The sequence below is a fragment of the Babylonia areolata genome, chromosome 3 (assembly GCF_041734735.1).
Source record: "Babylonia areolata isolate BAREFJ2019XMU chromosome 3, ASM4173473v1, whole genome shotgun sequence".
NCBI lineage: Eukaryota > Metazoa > Mollusca > Gastropoda > Neogastropoda > Buccinidae > Babylonia > Babylonia areolata.
This window is the reverse complement of record NC_134878.1, coordinates 59,763,802-59,787,971: the sequence shown is the minus strand read 5'-3', so window position 1 is coordinate 59,787,971 and position 24,170 is coordinate 59,763,802. Positions and strand designations below refer to the sequence as shown.

Here is a 24,170-nt window from a genome sequence, read left to right as displayed (position 1 = left end):
CACTGTTGTAGATTGCCCTTCTTGGGGATTGTGATGACCAATGATTGTGTCCAGGTGGTTGGCCACTCTCCCGTCTGCAGGATCTTATTACAGATGGTGGTGAGGGCATCAATCACCGCTTCGCCTCCAGCTTGAATCAGTTCGGCGGGAATGTTGTCGACGCCAGCTGACTTCCCTGCTTTCAGTGTCTTCACTGCTGCCTCTACTTCTTCCCGAAGAATTGGCTGGCTGTCGTTGTTGGTTGATGGGGGACAGTTCAGAACTGAAGTGTCACCTTTGGTGTTAAGTGTACATTACTCAAATTGAACTGGTCGCTTCGACTGGATCCTTTGCAATTAGGCCTACCTACCTTACACATCACAGCTGGTTTGAGTACCACAGCACTTGACATAGTGTTCAAAGACAGATCTGTATGTGAGTAACAAGTGCAGGCACACACACGCACAAATGGTCACCTGTATGGATGGGCTATCCACGAGACCATACATATTGAAACAAAGAAGCAAGTTGAATCACTTGCATAAAAGCTTATTACAATATATTCATTTGTCATTTGTTAACTCCATACTATTTTGTATACACCACTTTGTCTACACATACACAACAAACACAAAATGGAACCAAGCTTAAAAATTCATCACACATTTCCTAGGTCTGTACACACACCCACGGGAAAAATAAGCATGGGTCTCCAGGAGCCAGCTGCATTGCTTGGTTCCAACTTTTTGACAGTTACATGTGACTAAATGCTTACGTTGACCTAACTACGCCATTGGTCAGTTCCATATTACACACAGTTAGTAGCAGGTTACAACCATACTAGGTTCTTCTGTCCGAGCAATGCAACTGGCTCCAGGAGACCCATAATGTACAGCAAGGTTTTATTCCTTCAGGAAAAAGCATGGGTCCCAGGAGACCCACGATGTACAACAAAGCTTAATCCTACAGATAAAAGCATGGGTCCCTGGAGACCCATGATGTACATCAAGGCTTAATCCTGCTAAAAAAAAAAAGCACGGGTCCCTGGAGACCCACGACATACGTGAAGGCTCAATCCTTCAGAAAAAAGCATGGGTCCCTGAAGACCCACGACATCCAGCAAGGCTTTATTCCTTCAGAAAAAAGCATGGGTCCCTGAAGATCCTAGACGTACAGCAAGAATTTATTCCTTCAGAAAAAGCATGGGTCACAAGGAACCACAATGTACAGCATGTAAAGTTTTAGGCAACATACGGTGAAGGTTTATGAGACTGAAATAAGAAATAAACACCAAAAAATCCCAACAAACAAAAAAACCCAACTTGAATGATAATCAGTGATCATAAAAAAAGACATCAGAAATAAGACTTCTTAACAACCAATCAATTACTTACAGTGTGACCCCTGATGACCATACGTCAACTTTGAACCCAGGAAAGGTTTCAAGGCCATTGGCAATCTCAGGAGGCTGGAATGCTGGTGATCCTTGGCTTGTGCGACACATGTCATCCACAGCAAACATGTCGAGGGCCTGCCACAGCAACCAACAATGATTAAGATATGTTACCTACTTAAGACTATTCAATATCAATTTCAGTAAAACAACAACAGCAACTGCAGTCAACAACCACAACACCTTTACATTAATTACAATACTGAAAACAGCATCTGCCTAAAAACAACACAACAGGCTTACAATAATAATTAACTGCCTAAAAGCAAAGCTAACCTGAATCAAGAATTATTCTGCTACTTCATTCTTCACAATAAGTTGCAAAGTCATTGTATACTAAATGTTTCTCTTTTTTTTTCTTTTTTTTTTGGCTTGCTGCTCCCATGCCATCCCCAAGCCCCCACATTTGTTCAAGTAACCAATTTTCAGGTCAGGTCAGATAGATATATCTGCTACTGGTAACCTGAATCCCAGTACTACCTGTCACAGGGTCGAAATGTTGGCGACTAAACCAGCACCCCCACCAGTCCTCTCAGGAGGATGGTGAGGAGGGTGGCTAGACACCCTGGTGGAATTAAATGACCCATCAAAGGGCGCCAGCTCTGGACAGCTACCTGCGGCCACCTAGCTAAGGGAGTAAACCCTGACAGAAAATCCGGTGTGGGGCCCCTAAGGCGGTTGGATGGCAAACTTTGTCACTTTCCGGCAGCTCCTGCGGCTGCATTGGCACCAAAACCTAACAGCCTTGCTGTTCCTTTGAATCTGTCAGCAAGGTGGAGAGGGGGGACAAGCTACATGGGCAACAGCCTGTCTTCCATATTACATTGCCCAGGCTTATATCCGTCCATCCATCCACAAACACCTTGCACCTTGCACCTAAAACCTGGAGAGGACACTCCAGCTTTGCTACTAGCACCAGCGTCGGAACAACATGTGAAGCAACAGTTACCAGTTATAAGTTAGCGCTCAATTGGCGTAGAGCCGACGCCAGGGGTTGCTTCTGACGGTGGGAGGGACCCTCGCGTCCCACTGGACAGCTACCGCCCACCCAAACTGGGCAGCCCCCAGCCAGTTAGGTGCTGTCCAGCCACAACCTGCCTTCTTCTATGGGTGTATGAAGATTAGGAGAATATCCGACAAGCAGGTCGTTAATTTCCACACCAGGCAAAAAGAAAACTTCAAGAAACGGATCAACAATGAAACTAGCCTGTTGGAATGTCTGGACAATGATGCCTGGGCTCTCCCAAGATCTGCAAGACATCAGCGATGCCAGAAAGACAGCTGTCATAAACAGCGAGCTGAAGAGACTAAATGTGGACACTGCCACTCTGCAGGAAATACGGCTGGCTGACTCAGGGACACTAAAGGAGAGGGACTACACCTTCTGGCAAGGAAAGAGCTCTGATGCCCCAAGAGAGTACGGAGTAGGCTTTGCAGTCAGGAACAGCCTGCTGAACATGATCGAACCAGGCAGCGGCAGTTCAGAACGACTATTAACTCTCCGCCTCAGCACCTCCAAAGGCTATGTCACTCTTGTCAGCGCATATGCTCCAACACTGTCCGCCTCTCCAGACGCTGAGGATGAGTTCTACGAAAATTTCGCATCAACCATAAGGAACATCCCCAGGACAGAACAACTTGTTCTCCTGGGCGACTTCAATGCCAGAGTGGGTGCAGACAACGATTCGTGGCCCTCCTGTCTCGGTTCCTTTGGGGTGGGGAAAATGAACGAGAATGGACAGTGACTACTTGAGTTTTGTACCTGCCATGAACTGTGCATCGCCAACTCCTTCTTCAAGATGAAGCCCCAACACAAAGTCTCCTGGAGGCACCCGCGCTCAAACCACTGGCACCAACTGGATCTGATCCTAGTAAGACGAGCTGCCATAAAAAACCTTCTCCACATTCGCTCTTACCACAGCACAGACTGCGACACAGACCACTCTCTGGTATGCTGCAAGATCAGACTGCAACCAAAGAAGTTCCACTGCTCAAAGAAACAAGGGAACTCTCGCATTGACGTCAGCAAGATGTCTCAGCCAGACCTTGTGGAACAGTTCGCAGAGGCCTCTGAGAGAGAATTCGATGTATTGCAGCCCAGAGACTCTGCCACAGAAAGATGGGAATCACTATGGGACACCATGAACCGCAATGCTATGGCCATCTTTGGGAAGAAAACCGCAAAGTCCCACGACTGGTTTGAGGCCAAATCATCAGAGATGACTCCCAGTATTGAGGCCAAGCGCGCTGCACTCACCAAGCACAAACGGTCACCCAGTGAGAAGAAACTGCAATCCTCAGGGCCGCCAGGAGTAAGGTTCAGTTTAACGCCAGGCGATGTGCAAATGAGTACTGGACAGAGCTCAGCGAAGAGATACAGAATGCTGCTGAAAGAGGCAACATCCGAGGGATGTATGATGGTATCAAGAAGGCACTGGGACCAACACAGAGCAAGACTGACCCCCTCAAATCCTCCACTGGGGAAGTAATCAACAATCCTAGCCAGCAGATGGAGAGATGGGCAGAACACTACTCCAACCTCTACTCCACAGAAAACATGGTGTCCAACTCAGCCCTCGATGCCATCAAGTGCATGCCAGTCATGGAAGAACTTGACACAGAGCCAACTGAGGATGAACGCAGCAAGGCCATTAACAGCCTGACATCAGGCAAGGCACCTGGCAGTGACAGAATTCCCCCAGACCTCATTAAACACTGCAAGGCTACTCTTCTGCATCCTCTGCACACAGTCCTTTGTCAGTGCTGGAATGAGGGAGCTGTACCGCAAGACATAAGGGATGCCAAGATTATCACCCTCTACAAAAACAAGGGTGAAAGGAGCAATTGCAACAACTACAGAGGCATCTCACTTCTCAGCATTGTAGGCAAAGTCTACGCTCGGGTCCTCCTAATTCGCCTGCAGAAACTGGCCGAACGCGTTTACCCGGAATCACAGTGCGGTTTTCGAGCAGAAAGATCCACAGTAGACATGATCTTCTCCCTTCACCAAATCCAGGAGAAGTGCAGAGAGCAGAGGATGCCCCTGTATGTCGCATTCATTAACCTCACCAAGGCCTTTGACCTAGTCAGCAGAGACGGCCTTTTCAGGGCTCTTTGAAAGATTGGCTGCCCCCCAAAACTGCACAGCTTGATTGAGTCCTTCCACTCCAACATGAAAGGGACGGTGCAGTTTAATGGTAACCTCTCCAAGCCCTTCGACGTATGCAGCGGTGTCAAACAAGGCTATGTCCTCGCCCCCACCCTATTTGGAATCTTCTTTGCTCTTCTCCTGAGACATGCATTCGGCACAGCGCAAGAAGGGATCTACCTGCGGACCAGATCAGATGGCAGGCTCTTCAATCTTGCCCGCCTCAGAGCAAGGACAAAAGTCCGCGAAGCCCTCATCAGAGACATGCTCTTTGCTGATGATGCCACAGTTGTGACCCACACCCAGCAGGACTGTCACTAATGGACCGCTTCTCCCAGGCCTGCAAAGATTTCAGTCTGACCATCAGCCTCAAGAAGACAAATGTCCCAGGCCAAGAAACGCCACCTCCACCAGCCATCACCATTGATGACTATGAGCTTGAAGCCATCCATCAATTCACTTACCTTGGGTCCACCATCACTGACAACCTCTCCCTGGACACCAAGATCGACAAGAGGATCGGGAAGGCAGCCACAACGCTAGCCCGCCTCACACAAAGAGTGTGGACAAATCCCAGTGAGGCGTGGACCACACATGCTCATCAGGAGAAAAGGCTCAATACATTCCACCTGAGAAGCCTACGGCGCATACTCGGCATCTCCTGGCAAGACAAGGTGACAAACACCGAAGTCCTGACTCGCGCTGGCCTCCCAACCATGTATACCATGCTGAGACAGCGTCAGCTGCGCTGGCTGGGCCACATTCGCTGAATGGAAGATGGTCGCATCCCAAAAGACATCCTTTATGGAGAGCTCGCCACAGGGCAGAGAAGCATCGGCCACCCACAGCTGACATACAAAGACGTTTGCAAACATGACATGAAGGCACTTGAGATCAACACTGAGTCCTGGGAGGGCCTTGCAGATGACCGCAACAGATGGAGAAGCACTCTCAAGAATTGGTGAGGACAAACTGTCAGCTGCTGCAGCAGAAAAGCGAGCTCGCAGAAAAGGGACGGCAGCCGACAGACCAGCACCAGCTTACACATGTGATCGCTGCGACAGAGAATGTCTCTCTCGCATCAGTCTCTACAGTCACAGGTGACGCTGCTTGGTCCAAGCAGACAGCCCAATTAGACATTAGGTCAGATATACTCTATCCATGGTCAGCCATGACCAAAGGAGGCCTACTACTAACCATTTTTTAACTTGTGAAATGAATTTAAATATTTCAATTATCAATTTCTCAGAAATTTAAGCTGCATACTTTAAATGCAACCTTTTTTTTTATGTATGCATTAACGAACCCTTTGACTGCTGACATATTCTGAAGGCCAGCTCTGTTCCATATGCCAAATAAAAAAGCTGTGTCACTACTATATACACTAAAACTACTGTAGCTTCTCAATTTGGGGGAATTTATGGGTGAAATTACACCAACTGATGCATAATACCTTCTAATTATATATGGAAGTAAAACAAAAGGACTCACTTTGTGAAATGTTGAGTTGTTGAATAATGACTTAAATTATTACATGTTAATAATATTTTGAGAATACTTCCGCAAAGAAACTCACAAGCACTCAACATGGAAACAAACAATAAGAAGCAATTAGCTTCAGTCTCCTCTTCATCAGAATTTTCAGAATTATCTTCTAAATAATTGTCCAAGTTTTCGTCATCACTGTCTTCATCATTCATAATTTGCAAAAACATGTAAAAAGGACTTCTGAGTCTGAGACTGTCATGGCAAAGCCTTTTTGAAGATGGCTGGTTTCAATACTCAGGAGAAAAAACAATTTTACAAGAACTGTATGACTAAGTGAGTTTGAAAAGAGTGGGAAGAAAATCACTTTTATGAACCTTTAATGAGCCTATCGTCATCAGTCAGTGGTTCTCCACCTTCTAAAATAAATGCACAAACATTTGATCAAATTCCTCCATTAATCTAATGGAGATAGGCATCACAGAAGGCTCTAAAAGCTCCTTTAATTTAATGGACGAGGTGGTAATTTGATTAAAACTGATTTTTTCTCCAAGATTTCCAATCTTATTATCTTTCATTTTGTGGTGAATTTACTCTGAACTTAAACCAAGGTAACTCTCAGTTTTCATCTTCACTTCAGCGTTTGCTTCTTCACTTCAGCATTTGCTCTCTGCAGAATGAAAGTAGAAAAAGCCCGTAACTGTTGCTTATCATAAGTAAATATCTCAATTTTTTTTTAAAGTTTTTTTTCAAAACTAAAAGTGATTTGTCTAATTTTTACAGCCAAAGCAGAAAAATAATACACATTGTCAAATGATGATAATCTATTTTTGTCATTAACAAAATAAACAATGGTTGACAGATCAAAGCTTCTATCAAATGCTTGACAGATCACAGCCTATGCAAAATAAAGATCATATGTTTCATTCTCTATTAAAGCAATCTGGTTTACTTGCTGATTCAAAGTGCAAACATAACCAAGTTAAAATTAATGTGATTGTCACTGTCTGAAAGTTTTTTTTCATTGTTCATTTTACAACTGAGATACACTGCAATAAAGGAAAAGAACATTCAAACATATACAAGGATGGTAATCTTAAGGTTATGATTCTTGTCTAATGCAAATAGTTTATCATTCTTACCTGGCAATAAATTTGATCTGTTTACAATGAATGAATGATACAATCTGTAACAAATGACTCACATCCGCCATTTGAACAAGAAATATACATGTATACAGACAGAGAGAAAGAGAGAGAGAGAGAGATCTATGAACACACACACACACACACACACACACACATACATATATATAGATATATATCATTCTACACTGTCTGACGTTTACCTTTTCAGCACTGCTAATATCATAGCATTGGCAACCTTCCCATTTGGGAGGTTTGGAATTTAAGGAATTCATCTTCAGATGATTTAAAAAATAAAACATGACAATTCTTGTCACTCACTCAGTGCCTCAGCTGCCTATGTTTTACATCAACCATTCTAAATATCAGTGTAAACATCTTGGAATGGTTTTACAATTGACAAATACTGAAACAGTGACACAACTTTCTGGGTTTGATTAAATATATATATATATATATATATATATATACATAATAATAAACTTGCACAGAATTAATTTGCAAAGTGCTTGAAAATGCTTGAACTGCACTCAGATTTTGTCAGGAATTCACTAGAAGTTTACAGTTTGTGTCATTCACATGTGCTATAACTTAGTTCAAAGATCAAACAACCAGTTTAATTAACTGGGATTTGATGCCCAAGCCCAGTGTCTGAAAATGCACAATGGTGCCAGTGCGAAGTTCAGGCATAGTGCGGAGTGAGTTAAAACTGCTACACTGATGTTTGTACTGAAGTTAAGAAGTATTCCCTTTCCAATAACAGTTTTTAACACATAAAAAAAATAAATAAATAAGAAAAGCTTTTTAAAATGCATGGCTGATACTTGATATCACTAAACAAGAGAGTATCCTTAATACAGAGAGACGAAGACAAATAAAACTGTCTTTTTAATCCTACCTCTGCCACTCCTAGATCAGTAATTTTCAGAACTTCATCCTGGGTGATAAGTAGGTTGCCTGGCTTGATGTCTTTATGTACAATGCCTTTGCTGTGTAGATATTCCAGTCCTTCTATCAGCTGACAGAAATATCTGAAAACAGTATTCCATATAAAAATCATAAGCATAGTCATTTTGGGAATTTTATGTACTATATAAACTGCAATTTGAAATAGCTGAGAATCTTTATGCAATTACATAAACTTAATCAAATAATAAATATCTGTACCTTCAAAACATGAAGTTGAATTTTAATGAATGATACTGTAACACAGGAACTAAACCATTTCAACTGTATTCAAATAGTCTCCAAGGTTTTCTTTGTAAAATAAGAAGCTAATACAGCATTTATGTCATATTTGAGGATAAATATTAAATATGAGAAAATCAGTGACAGTGCACTGAGGAAGTGGGGCATTTGATGCTGTGTAAACATGAAGCTGCACAAACAGCAAGAAAAAGAAGTCCTCAGGATGAACATTACATAAACCCTTTCGGTGCCTGTAAGACATCAGCTGACGTCCTACACAAAATCTTGCCATAGATATGACAGTACAGTCTCTAAGATGTCCCCTGACGTCCTGCATCTATTACGATTTCCTTCATCAGAGTTTGGTTCAATAAAAACAGACTCTGAACGGTTAGTTAAATGTGTCTGGACTATAAACATACTATCTAAATGAACGTACATCAGAGGGAGGAGCCCTTTCTTCTCAACAATGTTTTGCTAAATGGACTGTGTCAAGCAAGCATGAAAAGTGGGTTTGCGTCATATGCAAGATGGGTGTCAGAAACTTTGTAAAGACATTTATCAATCAGACATCAATTTTGAGTGGGTGACAATGACTGACAGCAGTACTTTTGCAAAATTTGAGAAAAAGGGAGGGAGACAGAGGAGTTGTGTAAGACAATAGGTCAAGACTAGACAGAGGGCTTTGAAAGGGGGCATGGCCATGACCATCAGTGAACTGTCTTTCACAGTGTTCAACTAGCATGGAATGGACAACAACCAATAATCCATGATTTTCATCAGATTGTTCTCAGAACACTCATTTGAGTGATGTATGTATCAGCTGATTGCATATATTATGATTCTCCGTTTTTAGGTAAATAAAAAAAATATATATTCATATTTTCATTAAGTGCTTACTGACAAGATAAAATAGCATGCAATGGCCCCACAGAGATGGAGAGGCATACACTTTAAAAAAAAAACCCAAAAACAACTGTGTGTCATAAGCGAAGGCACATCCTCTCAAACTAACACGCACACAAAATCTTCATCCACACACTTACATACACTCCCTTTCTCCCTACCTCATTCATGACCACTTTCACTTTATGCAAATTCATCGAGAGAGAGAGAGTGAGTCCCAAATGGTGGTACGGATCCTTTAAATATTCCATTTATCTGCAAACTGATTCTCATCACTTCCAAAATCTGATTGACTGGTCCTTGGCCCACTACCAAAACTTCCACACATTTCTCAGGAAATTGAATGCACAACTTTGTGCATACTCCTGCTCACAGACAGGCAAACAAGCAAATTTAAAAACACGACTTTGGCAATGGTGACAAAGACAAAAACCTTAACTACGACAATCATGGTTTTGTCATCTCTGTGAACAAGCACATCAGCCCTCATACCGCCCTGCACAGTAGTTGAGACTATTTGATTTTGAACAACAACAAAGATAAGAAATAGAGAAATTGTCCATATTGTTACATTAATTACACGACATTCATATTTGTGATTGTGGAATGAACTGTGGAAGGATAAATGGGCTGGAAACAAAAACACTATGTCAGCTGTAAACATTTCAACTATGTGGCAAACTGAGGCCTGTAATACAGTTCAGCAGTATCATGTGATGTTACAATATGTGTGCACACAAATGCACAATTTTTTTTTTATGTACATGTGTGTTTACGTGTAAATATACTGGGGAATCATTTTCATACTGCTCCAGTTTTATCATTCAATTATTCAATTTCAAACTTACCCATGGGCTTGCCAAACTGGAAAACGTTTCTCAGGAACACTCTCAAGCATCTCTTGTAATTCACTCACACAATATTCTATGACCAAATACCTGCAAAAGACCCATCAATTACAAATCATTGCACTGTGCTAGCAATGCCTAATGCTACAAAAAATACCATAGCCATAGCTATCCAAATTCATAACAATCATAATTCATTGTTATACCATGTTATACCAAGTTAAAAATTCTATCTGTACAAGAGATGGCAATGCCAAAGTCTTCAAAGCACGTATGTGATACTCACTTGACTTAATCAAGTTCAATCACCAGATTATAGATATGATGAAATCCTGTGCGGATGGCCTTTACATTTGTACAAGATCTGAATTAGCTAACATCAGAACACTTTCTGTAAAAACAGTGACACAGCAGCAGTGTCAGTCACAGTCCAATGAACTGGCTTGCTTTTTTGTGGAACTGGATAATGACTAGTCACTATGCATGCAAGACTGTGTTAAATTAAGATGGTAACATAATATCATAAACATGTAAAAAAATTAATAAATAAATAAAAAGTATAATTTTCACCTTCCACTCCAGTGAACTGACGGAAACTTTTTGTATAACACATTAAGGCATGAAACGTACAGAACTTTCTAGGATTCCAACCAAAATGCCACAATTTCTACTAAGTGACAGAAAGTATAATCACTAAGAAAAGAGTTTTGATCAACCAGATCTACTTAACTGAACAAAATGCTTTCAAAGAATGCCAGACAATACTGTATCACCAAATGATTTAGGGAATGGACAAGAACACTGAGCACGTATCACACATTACACACTTTAACCCAAGGCTCTGCAACAGTTGAACAATGAGACTGCATCAAAATAGAAATAAAATCCTCAAAGATTACAACAATTAGCTAATTCAACTCCAAGACAGCTATTTGGTTAAGAAGCCATCAAAAAAGGCATCATGGAATCTCTATGCATTTTTATGTTCAGCTGTTGATGACCCTAGACTTGTTAAAATATAAAACATGTATCATCTTCTTTGTGTTAAAACTTTTTACAGCAAAGACATTAGTCCCAGTCAGTGGATTTACACAGCTCTGATGCTCTGCAAATGCTTGTGGACAGGATTATGGAGATGGATCTTTCTTGTCTGATGATTTGTTTGAACACTAGGTGTGAAGATAAAGACTGCCAGAGGAAGACGGACCAGTTCTTGCAAACCAAGCAACTCGTACAGAACAGGCTACGTGAGATGAAGAACACCTGGTGGGAGAGAAAGTCCGAAGAGCTTCAGTCCTGCTGCTGATGCTCATGACATGAAGACCTTCCATGATGGTCTCCGAGCTGTGTATGGGCCGAGAGTCACAGGATCAACCCCTGTCCGAGCCTTGGACCAGACCACCCTCCTGACAGACAAGAAAGACATCCTTGCCCGCTGGGCAGAGCACTTCAACACCGTCCTCAACAGGGACTCGTCTGTATCTGATGAGGTAATTGCAGCCCTCCCACAGCTACCAGTCAATGACTCGCTAGCTGCCCCTCCAACCAAGGCTGAGACCCTGAAGGCCCTGAAGCTGACAATGTCAGGAAAAGCAGCAGAAGCGGATGGAATCCAGGCTGACATCTACAAGAATGGAGGCGAGGTGCTGACAGACAAACCAACCACCCTGTTCGAGTCTATCTGGGAGAGAGGGGAGGTTCCCCAGGATTTCAAGGATGCTTCAATTGTCCACATCTACAAACAGATAGGAGACAAAACATCCTGCGATAACCACCGTGGAATCTCCCTCCTCTGCATCGCCAGCAAGATCTTTGCCCATATCATACTGAACAGACTGGTTGACAATGTCTCCAACACGGTCATCCCTGAAGCACAGTGCGGCTTCCGCTCAGGCAAGGGAACATGTGACATGGTGTTTGCTGTACACCAGATGCAAGAGAAGTGCCGGGAGCAGAACAAGGAGTTCCACATGGTCTTTGTCGACCTGACTAAGACCTTCAACACGGTGAACCGCCGTGGTCTGTGGAAGATCCTCCTAAAGTTCAGCTGCCCAGAGAGCCTAATCCAGCTGATTGTGTCATTCCACGATGGCATGCAGGCGAGAGTACAGGAAAATACTGACATGTAGGATCCATTTCCTGTGGTAAATGGAGTGAAGCAGGGCTGCGTCCTGGTACCCACACTGTTCTCCATTCTCTTCTCTGCCATGCTGATTGACGCCTTCCAAGACTGTGACCGGGGCATCTACATTCAGTTTCGTACAGATGGCAAACTTTTCAACTTGTGGCGAAGCCGCACCAGGTCCAGGGTGTTTGAGGCATTGTTGAAAGAGTTCCTCTTCGCTGATGACTGCGCACTTGCTGCACACACCCATGAGGACATGCAGTTCATTATGGACAGATTCTCAACCTCCTGCAGGCACTTTGGACTCACCATCAGCCTCAGCAAGACTGAGTCCATGTACCAACCAGCTAGCTCACAGAACACCAGTGCCTCCCCCCCACCTGCAATCAAGACTGATGACACAGAGATCAAGTCAGTCGACAAGTTTTGCTACCTGGGCAGCACCCTATGCAGCAACGGAGCCCTTGACACAGAAGTGACATTGCACATCGCCAAGGCCAGCTCCGCCTTTGGCAGACTCAACAACAGGCTGTGGAACAGCAAAGGCATCAGGCTCAGCACCAAAATGAAAACCTACAGAGTTGTTGTGCTGACCACCTTGTTGTACTACTTTGAAACATGGACAATGTATCACCGTCACTTTCAACAACTTGAGCAGTTTCACCAGAGATGCCTACAAAAGATCCTCGGCATAAAATGGCAAGACAAGGTCTCCAACCTCCAGGTCCAAGAGAGGAGCGGCCTGCTCAGCATCGAAAGCCTGCTGATCCAGTGCTAGCTGTGCTGGACAGGACACATTGTCCGCATGACAGACAACAGGATCCCGAAGATGCTACTGTATGGCCAGCTGAAGGAAGGCCACCGCGAAATTGGAAGACCCTGCAAGCGCTTCAAGGACACCTTGAAGACAAACGTCAAAGCCTGTGACATAGACATCGCTTCTTAGGAAACTGATGCCCTTGACTGCTCTCGCTGGAGAATGCTGTGCTCTAGTGGCATAAAGACATTTGAAAACAAGAGAACGCTGGCCATTAAGAAGAAGCGTGAGCAAAGGAAGCAGGGCTCAACTTCTGGAGACGTTTTCCCTTGCAACACCTGTGGGAAGTGCTGCGCATCCAGAATTGGCCTCTTCTCCCGTATGAGGACACACACCGACAGATAAGCCTGCCTGCCTACTCATCCGTCGGTCCGACGGGAGACTCCATCAATCATCAGGTGCGAAGAACAACAGTGACAAAACTGACAAAACGTTTGATGCTTGTTCAGTCCATCTTTCAAACTAGAGTGGATTTCTTAGCAATTGACAGTAATTGGCAGTGAGGGGGCAAAGTGCCTATGAATAGTCTGGGAAGAGGTTGAGTAGAGAGGAGTGGTAAGACTGCAAGCTAGACAGAGGGTGTGGATGGGGGTGAGGCCATGGACGTCAGTGAACTCTTCCTGTCACTGGCTTGATTAAACAACAGCCAATAATCCATAATTTTCATGAGACCCAGGTTTGAAAGTGTGAATGGGACACATGTTTTTATTTTTTCACACTTTTTGTCTCAAGGAGGCAAACTAGCACATACAGCAAACATTGCGACCTAGAGTGAGTGAGTGTTGTGAAAGTGATTACCCTCTGTTGAGATAAACTCTTAGGTGTCACAAAGCTTGACAGTTTCTGAGTGTATGACTGATCTCTGGTTTTATGTTGATTGAACCCACATTTACTGTCTGGACAGTTATTGACTTACATATTGATCTGCCAGAGCCCAGCAACAAATGTTTTTCCACTATCTTCACTTTGAAATGAATAGATATCTGCAATCAAAATATTTGGTATGGGAGCAGGGGGGAGCCCAGATTCACGATCCCAATCCACTTTTCTTCACAAAAACATTTACTTTCTTTATCTCATAGTTTTTTAAGCTAGGGTTTTATTTCATTTTGTTTTATTTCATTCTCCTTTTACTGTCCCTGATTCTGCAAAATTCCTAAGTGAGGGGAGAGCACTTTTTTCTAAAATTTTCAAATAAATAACTTTACAACAACAAAAAAAGTGTATGATTTTTTTTTTCAGTAACACATACAACATGTATGCTTTCACACATGAATAAAAACACATATACATATATATGCTCCCATGCACATATTCCTATCAAATAACCCAAATTCTTCAAACATCCACCTCAAACATAACACAGGGAGTGGGAACAGGGAAAGCAGCCATCAACCAACCACACAACAACAAAAAAAGCAACACTTGCATTTTCTGTTTCTCCTCATTATATAGGACCTCAATCAGTTGTATAACATTCTTGTGACGAAGCCTCTTGAGCAACTGAATTTCCCTGTGAAAACAAAAAATGTTTACATCAGTTACATATCAGTATCGTACATATTACACATTACAATATCATTCCATTATCATATTATATTATCATAAACTAACTTAGGTGAAAAGAACCACTTTCATACTAAATAAACAATAAAACAAGCAGAAATATCATATCTATATTTATAGTTTTTAAGTTACACACAGTTCTAAATAAGTTGATCTCTCTCTTTAAGTCTTAGTCTCTTTCTTAATCACACACACACACACAAACACACACACACAGAGTCACACACACACACACACACACACAATGGTTCACACAATTTATTTGTATTTGTATAATTTGTATTTCACTATTTGTATTTCTTTTTATCACAACAGATTTCTCTTTGTGAAATTCAGGCTGCTCTCCCCAGGGAGAGCGCGTCGCTACACTACAGCACCACAACTTTTTTTTTTTGGTATTTTTTCTTGCGTGCAGTTTTATTTCTTTTTCCTATCGAAGTGGATTTTTATACAGAATTTTGCCTGGAACAACCATTTTGTTACCATGGGTTCTTTTACGTGCGCCAAGTGCATGCTGCACACTAGACCTCGGTTTATCATTTCATCTGAATGACTAGCATCCAGACCACCACTCAAGGTCTAGTGGATGGGGAGAAAATATCGGTGGCTGAGCCATGATTCGAACCAGCACGGTCAGATTCTCTCGCTTCTTAGGCGGACGCGTTACCTCTTGGCCATCACTCCACTACTCTTGTAACAAAATAAAACAATTAATATACACAATCTGGCCATAAAAAAGTAAGTATCAACAAAATCTTGTCACAAAAGCAGACAGGAGATTTTTATAAGGCTCCCAAATTCAAAGTAACTTGCAGGATTGATCACTTTTCGACGTGATCGACGCCAAATGGTTAAAGCGTTAGACTTTCGATCTGAGGGTCCCGGGTTTGAATCACGGTGACGGCGCCTGGTAGGTAAAGGGTGGAGATTTTTACGATCTCCCAGGTCAACATATGTGCAGACCTGCCAGTGCCTGAACCCCCTTCGTGTGTATACGCAAGCATAAGATCAAATACGCACGTTAAAGATCCTGTAATCCACGTCAGCGTTCGGTGGGTTATGGAAACAAGAACATACCCAGCATGCACATCCCCGAAAGCACAGTATGGCTGCCTACATGGCGGGGTAAAAACGGTCATACACATAAAAAGCCCACTCGCGTATATATGAGTGAACGTGGGAGTTGAAGCCCACGAACGCAGAAGAAGAAGAAGATCACTTTTCTTCTCATTTTCAATGTCAGTCTCATCTTCCATCACATGAAACTGATTCAATCTGATCTTCAGGCACTTTAGAAGCATGAGAGAAAAAAAGAAAAAAAAACTGGGCATGTGTCTTCATATTTTCTATTAAATGGAAACTGCTAATTATTCTATATAATTATTGTGTGTCTTGTTTTGGTGTTTAATCATGTCACATGCATTAAGTGATTAACAGCAATACAGCAACAGCTTTAATAATAATAATAGATACTTTTATAGCACACTATCCAGAAATCTGCTCTTGGTGCTTTACAAAACACATATGTTGACATAACACATTACATCAACGATACATACACACACCAAAATGTGACTACACACACACACACACACACTGCATTATAAATAATACATTTTAACATACATGTACATAGCAGCTGCCCTCCACACATATGCACACATAAACATACACAAACACACACACACAGACATGCACACACACACACACACACACACACACAGAACAACACAGATATGTGCATGCACACACACACACACACAATGTGCGAGCGTAATCAAACATACAAAGACACACAAATACACATTACATACATGTATACACACAAGTTTAGTCCAGCACATCACATACAAAGAAGTGGACCTGCCAAAACTAAAGTTATTGCTCAGGGAAGAAGTGAGTATTGAGACTAGATTTTAAATAGGCAAGGGAGTCAGAATGACGGAGGTTATCAGGGAGTTTGTTCCACGTCTTTGGCGATTAATAAGAAAATTATCTGTGTCTGTAGGTCTTACTTCTGACGTGAGGTATCCTGAGAAGTCAAGTATCAGAGGAAGAATGGAACTGGTGAGACAGAGTATGGATATGGAGGAGTTCAGAAAGATACTTTGGGCCAGATCCGTTGAATGCAGAAAAAGTCAGAATCGATAGCTCATATTCTATCTGATCAGAAACAGACAACCAGTGGAAATGATGGAGAAGAGAAACATGGTCAAACTTAGAAGCTCTGCAAATGAGTATGGCAGTGTTATTCTGAATTTGTTGAAGTCTAAGAGATATTTGGGAAGGCTGGCCAAAGGAGAATAACAGTAATCCAATCTTGAGAGAACAAAAGCACAATCAAGTGTTTTGGATGCATAAGTTGATAATAGTGCATAGAACTGATTCTAAGCAATTCCTGATGGGCAACATTTCAGATATTCGAAATATGCTGTTGGAAGGAAAGACTGGTCTTGGATTATGCCAAGACTGGAAATAGAAAGAGATAGTGAAACAGGAGTGCTACTGATCAGGAAAGGAAGGATGTTATTGAAACTTTTTTGGACAGGCTACCATAAATACAGTCTTATTGTCATTTAGTTGCAGCTTATTGAGAGTCATCCAGTCCTAATGGTCAGCAATGCACTCCCGTGTTTGAGTCACCAGTGCATCAGTTTCAGCTATGGAGGCCAACTGATAGAGGTGAGTGTAATCAGCAAAGCTCTCTTGCAACACTGAATGATGACTATCAACATCAGACACAGGAGCCGCACACAGCACGAAAAGAAAAGGACATAGGACAGACCCCTGTGGGACACAAGATCTCAAGGCATATTCTAGTGTCTACCATTTACATACACTTTCTGTACACGTACAATCTGACACAGTGATAGGTAAGACGTGACCCATGCTAGTGCAGCATCACGAACACCAAAGGAAGTTTTAACTTAAAGTATGTTCAAGAGGATAGAGTGGTCAACAGTGTCAAAGGCTGTTGACAAGTCTAAAAGAGCGAGAAAACAGATATCATCATCAAGCCCAGAATGCAAATCATTGCCTAATCTAAAAAGGGCCATTCCACAGCTATGACCACATCTATAAGTTGACTGGTGAGAATTAAGTGAATGATTTTCTTCCACAGAGTTAAGAGCTGAGACAATACAATCTTTTCTATCAATTTTGATAAAAATGACAGATTTGACCTGACTTGACTTGTATGACGTTTGAGGCCCCGTTAAAAGGCCTGTTTGTTGTTCTGCGGATATTAACTATATACTTTGCAGCATGCATGGCTGGCGTATGGGGCAACAGTTAAAGTTAAAAACCATCCAATAACAATTTGGTGAGTACACAGTGGGAAAATCTTTCCAGTGGCAATCAAGTCGATTTTTAAAAGAGTTGATGGAAGGTGCAGTTACAACGCTGTTGGGCAAACTGTTCCAGAGGGAAACAACCCTGTTTGAAAAAAATTTCCTCTAATGTTGAGCCTGTGTCAGTTTTTCTGGAGCTTGAGGTTGTGCCCTCATAGATCTCTTCCGCAGGCAAGCTCAAATTTTGGCCGTTTGACTTCGTAACAACCCTGGAGGTACTTATACACCTCAATCATATCTCCTCAGTGGCGTCGATGTTCTAGGCTTGGCAGTCTCAGAGTTTTCAGTCTCTCCTGATATGGTTTATCCCTCAGGGATGACAGCAGCTTTGTTGCTTGGTGTTGCACATCCTCTACTTCGCTGCGCAATGTTTTTCTGCTGTGGCTGCCAGACACAGTGACCATATTCCAATAGTGGTCGGACAAGGGCCTTGTATAATTGTACAAAGGTCTGATGTGTCAGGTGGTCAAAGGATCTTCCTACAATGCCAAGAATTCTGTTTGCTTTTGCTGTAAACTGTGCAATCTGTTCCCTGAAGAATAGTCCATTATCAATAAATACTCCCAGGTCCTTCTCAACCTCACTTTCTGCCAGGATAAACTGTGTCTCACTTCCTTTTGTGTTGCTGGCTTTCATGTTGTATTTCACATCCCGATGCTTTCCCTCCCAGCTTGAGGACACAGCATTTTTGTGGATGGAAACTGAGCTGCCATTTGTTTGTCCAGTTCTGAAGTTGGAAAAAATTTCCTCTTATGTTGATCATTGTGTAGGTCTTGAGAGCCTTGGTAAGTGTCAGGTCCTGGCATAGAGCTTTGTGTCATCAGTGAACATCTTTATGTTGCTTTTCACGTATCTAGGGAGATCGTTAATGAAAATGATGAAAAGGATGGGACCAAGAACGCTGCCTTGAGGTATTGGTCATGTCAGCTTCTGATGAATGTATTCCATTGACCACTACTTGTTGGTGTCTGCCAGTCAGGAAATCAGAGATCCAGTCCAATACTTTGCTCCGGATTCCAAGAGCTGCTACTGTTGTCAGCAGTCTGCAATGAGGTACTGAGTTGAAGGCCTTCTGGTAATCCATGTAGATGATATCTACACTGCCACCATCATCTAAGATTTTGGTCCAGTCATCCATGGCTTCCAGTAACTGTGTTATACAGGAACGGCTAGGTACAAACCAATGTTGTTCTCTGCTGATCAGTTGGTTGTGTAGTAGGTGCTCCATGATTTGTTCTCTGACTAGTTTCTCCATTATTTTGCAGACAATGCAGGTGAGGCTAACTGGACAATAGTTGCTAGCTTGTAGTTTGCTCCTTTTCTTAAAGACTGGCATTACAAATGAACATTTCCATTCGTCTGGGATTTGCCCACTGTCTAGACTCTTTCTAAAGAGATGTGCGAGAGGTTCTGCTAGTTTGTCTGCTGCTTCAGCTAAGATGATAGGCAACAGTCCATCCGGTCCTGGTGTTTTGCCTATGTGTAGACCAGCCAGTAGTTTTCTGACTTCTTCTATTGGTATCTGAAAATGTTCAAGTTTTTTGTCAAATATATACTCTGGATCAGTCTAATATCATCATCTTAGATGAACAGACTATAAATAAATAAATGAACGAACGTATACTCTGGCTGATCTGGCAGTAGTCCTTCATCTTCTATGGTGAAAACACTTTGGAAGAACTGGTTCAGTAATTCTATTTTTTCTTTGTCAGTTCTTGTCTTGGTACCGTCGTTCCCCTTTAGGTCTGCTACCCCAGTCCGTGTCTTTGTTTTTGACCTTACAAAGTTCCAGAAGGCCTTTGGGTTCTTCTTTGCTTCTTTTGCGACTTTGGCTTCCATGTTCCATTGTGCCTTTCTGCATTCCTTTCTAGCTTTATTCCTGGCTTTGATGTATTCCAGATAGATTTGACCGTCACTGATTTCTTTCCACCTCCTGAACAGTTGGTGCTTTTTCCGAACTGATAAGAGTGCCTTTGTCCATCCAGCCTTTACCTCTGCATCCTGTGTGAAAGACCAAAGAGATGCCTTTTCCACGGCAGAGTTAATTGCTGCTTTGATCTTCTGCCACATGTTGTTAGCTGTTAGCCCCTCTAGTTTCTCTCTCCAGTTCATTTTTGCCAGTTCAGCCTTCAGTACAGTGAAATCTGTTTTTGCGTAGTTAAGACGTTTAGCTTTCAGTGGCTTGGTACTTGCGCAGGTTAGCCTAATGATCAATGACAAATGGTCACTCTTTCTAAGTCCAGCTGTTGTAGTAATTTCATTGATCATATCTCTCTGTTGGTGAAGACCAGGTCTACTATGTTGGACTTTTCTCCTACACGGTAACGTGTAGGTTCCCTTTAGTGCTGCATCCAGAAGGCATCTTTTGTTGCTTTCAGGAACTTTGTGGCCGCATGGGTTGGACCTGCCTTGCTTTTCCCATTATTCCAGTCGATTTCTGAAAAGTTGAAATCCCCCATGATTACGGCGTGGGATGCCTTCATCTCAGCTGCCTTTTGCAGTAGCTTATTAAACCTTTCTGAGTTTTCTTCTTCACTGATGGGACTTCTGTATGTAAGTCCAACTAGAAGTTTACCTTTGTTAAGTTGGCACATGACAAAGAAGTGTTCTGTAAATTCACTTGTCAGTCTGTCACAAACCGATGGTTTCAACACTGTTCTCACGTATAGTGCCACCCCCACCTTCCATGTTGTGAAAGAGTTCATATCCTTCTAGTGCTATTTCACACTCATTTATTGGATGCCTTGAGTTCTTTGGCTTGACTTCTGTTACTCCTATGATATCTGGTGAATGGATATCCACCATAGCTGTTCGCTCACTTCTTATGTTCATTAGCTGGTCGGCATTCGTATAAAAGCAAGTGCAGTTAACGTATCTACATTTTCTGAAGAAAAAGAAGAACAAGTGCTTTTTGACTTAAAAGTTGTTTTAAAACTATTTACATCCCTCTGAGGTTGTCTTCTCATCCTCTCTTCTCGGTGTACCCCTCTGGGTACTTGCTGATGTTTACAACCTGACCATTCTTGCGAATCCAATGGGCGTACTCGTCCCCCAAAGCCTTTGCCTGATCTCTCTTGCTTTTCATCTCCTTAAAAAGAGCATATTCTTCTTTCCTTTCCTGTGGTGTTGGGTCCTTTCTCAATGTTACCTTAACGTACAGCCTTTCTGGGAGTGGGCTACTTTTTTCATCAACACCTTGTGTAGAACTTGCTTTCCTAGCTCTGTGGTAGGCTGTCAATACTTCATTTCTGGTAGATTCTAAACTGAAGTCAGTCGTAATGGTCTCGCTTTCCAATACTGCTCATCAACCTTTTTCTTGTTTAGTATACCCAGTCTCTGTTCAAGTGGTCTGTGTTCTACTTTTAATTCTTCTAGAAGTTTGATTACAGTTGTTTGGTCATTCTTCTTTCTTTTTTCAGCAGATTCAGATCCATCTTCTCTCAGGCCAAATATCACAAGATTGGTCCTTCTTCGCACCCTGTCCTCTAGTTCTGCTATCTGTTCCTTGGATTTTGCTGAGATCATATCTTCCACATCAGCCTTTGTTGTAGCCCTTTCTACTTGGTCTTCATTTTGACGAACTCGGTCATGTGTTATTTCCTTTACTGTGTCAATCATTTCTGCTGTAAACTGACCCTGCTCAATTTCTGTCACTTTATTTTTCACCTCTGAGACCTCCGTAGTCAGTTTTTCTATCTCCTTCTCAAGCTTGAGAATGCTGCCAACAAGCTTGCTTGCTGTCTTATTGCATGACTTTGAGCAGTAGAAATGCAGCACAGAGTTCTGTTTCTGATTGTCCTTTTTAATTAGCTGGTATGTATCATCCTCAATGTCCTCACAGGCTGAATGGAACCATGTTTCACAAAGCTCACAAAAAAGAGCTTTTTGATTATCTGTACATGAAAGTCCGCAACTACCACAGTTGTCAGTATCCACTGACCACTCTGTACTATTTACTGAGCCTTTTCTGCTCTTGTCCTGGCCCGTGGATGAATTTTCTCTTCTGGCAGAACCTGACATTTCGGTGCTGATCCAAGTATGGTCACACTCATAGCCTATGCAATATGAATGTATAAGTGGACATATGAAACACTTGCTGAAATCCTTGGACCTTATAGTTTGGACAATGTCAATGAACTTGCAGAAATGAACACTCATGAAAATTTTAAGAGTGCACAAGATAAAAAGAAAATGTAAAAATCAAGTCCGTATGTTGCTTCATGAAATGCAGCCGCATAGAATGTCATTCGGAAATAGAGAAACAGAAATTTCACTCACCAAATGTTCGATGTGTTTACTGTTTGCAATGCAGATAGTTGCTGCCTAAGTGGCACTCCTCCAATATGTTATCTAAATTTATCTTGACTCAACTGTCTACTCAGTTGCCGCAACCGGTGCCCGCCATCTTGCCTGCGTTTTTGACAACAAATTAAACTCTAATAACTGGTCTATCTTGAAGTTTTAGCTAAAGAAAACACCGCAAAGTAACAAGTCCAGTGTGTACACTATGATTTCTCTTGTTCTTGCTGCCTGTCATCCGATTTTTCATATCAAAATCGACAATTTACTAGTGATTTTGCTGGAGCAAAACAAAACCCACGTCTGCTCCCCCCACCACGCGTGCATCTAGATTTGAGACAGGTCAATAATTTTTCAATTATGATCCAAAGATAGTTTCTTCCACCCTGCAACAGCAGATTTGAAGCTTTCAGGAAAATAACTTGACAACAAGGAAGTATTGATGAGATGAGTGATGTGTGGCAGTTGAACATCAATACCTACAAATAGGACCGGGCAGGTTCAGTCTCTGTCAAGCTCACAGGATTTTGGACAAGCGTTGAGATACACTCCTCCAGTGACTGGAATTAAATGTTACTGACTTCAAGTTAAACTTAAACATAATATATCTCTTTCTCTGAAACGTTGCATGCAAATAGCAATGCATCAATACAGTATAATATAGGATGTTAACACTATCCTGGATCCACTGGCCTCTGGATATAGCTGCAACCTATTCTGAGTTTCAATTTTAGCAAAAGTAACTAATGACTTGTCTCTTGGGTGTCAATGAATTATGAAGCAATATTGAAATTGGAATATCAGTTACCGACACTATTTGTTGCAAATACAGTACTCATGGAATGCATAGATCTGCCCAAAGAAAAAAACCAAATTTTTTTTTAATCTTAAAGTTAAAGAAGGTTTATAACTGCAAGGTATACTGATTAATGACTGCATTATATATTGGGCTGCTGAGTCCATGCCAGACCTCATCATCGTTGGCTCCAGTTGGACTATATATATATATATATATATATAATATTCCTATATGTACATGTGTGTGTGTGTGTGTGTGTGTGTGTGTGTGTCACTGTATGTATATACTAAAAAATAAGTTCGATTCTACATGATAAATATCAACAGTACCTTTGTACATTCTGTTCACCATTGGGTATTTTTCTGAGTTTCTTTCGCTTCAGTATCTTCACTGCTCGACGAAACAATGTCTCGGTATCAAGCACTTCCTTAACTTTACCATACGATCCCTCTCCAAGCAAATCACCCATTAGATATTTCCCTATCAACTTTGCACGTCGCCGCCGTGGTTGGTACACGATGTCTTTTGAATCTACCCGGTGAATGAATAAAGGATCGTCGTCGTTCATGAAATCCGAAGGATCAATGTGCCCCATATCTTCGACTAGATCTTCATTACCGGGTGGTGCTGCATCATCCATTATGTTCCCCTCGTCCATCATTTGAAAGAAATGTATGTATTCTTAAAGAAAACCTCATTACGGGTGTGCGTTCAGAATAGGAAATGCCACCATCTTAGCTTCGTTTCGAAGCGAGGCTGTTGCCGGCAGCCTTAGAACGATAGGCAGTGTTGTTAAATGTCGGTTGATTCAAAAGTCTCTGTAATTTATCAGCATAGCTTGATACACTTTTTTAATCGTGCATTTTTTATTATATTGTATATATTCTTATCAGAATATATTTTGTCTCGAAAGATTGATTATGAATGACAAGGGCCTGGTTGTGCGTTTTTCTGTTGTTTTTTAATGGCTATATGCACGGTCGCTGACAGCTGTGAAGATAATACCACCTCCAGTCTCGATCTTGACTTGTGTCGACAGAGGAGGGTCAATTGATTCCATGC

At 41.9% G+C, this 24,170-nt stretch overlaps 1 protein-coding gene across 2 annotated transcripts in view; it reads right to left on the bottom strand.

The window, feature by feature from the left end:
* LOC143280647 (serine/threonine-protein kinase STK11-like) overlaps positions 1-23,841 on the bottom strand; it is a 169,777-nt gene extending 145,936 nt beyond the window's left edge. For both annotated transcript variants that reach the window (XM_076585374.1, XM_076585375.1), the window contains exons 1-5: positions 23,438-23,841; positions 14,524-14,607; positions 10,153-10,242; positions 8,109-8,241; positions 1,374-1,510 (exon numbers count right to left, since the gene is read on the bottom strand). In XM_076585374.1, coding sequence (XP_076441489.1) covers positions 1,374-1,510; positions 8,109-8,241; positions 10,153-10,242; positions 14,524-14,607; positions 23,438-23,769 — 776 coding nt within the window. In that variant the 5' untranslated portion in view covers positions 23,770-23,841. The remainder of the gene's footprint in view (positions 1-1,373; positions 1,511-8,108; positions 8,242-10,152; positions 10,243-14,523; positions 14,608-23,437) is intronic.
* Between the last annotated feature and the right edge of the window lie 329 nt (positions 23,842-24,170).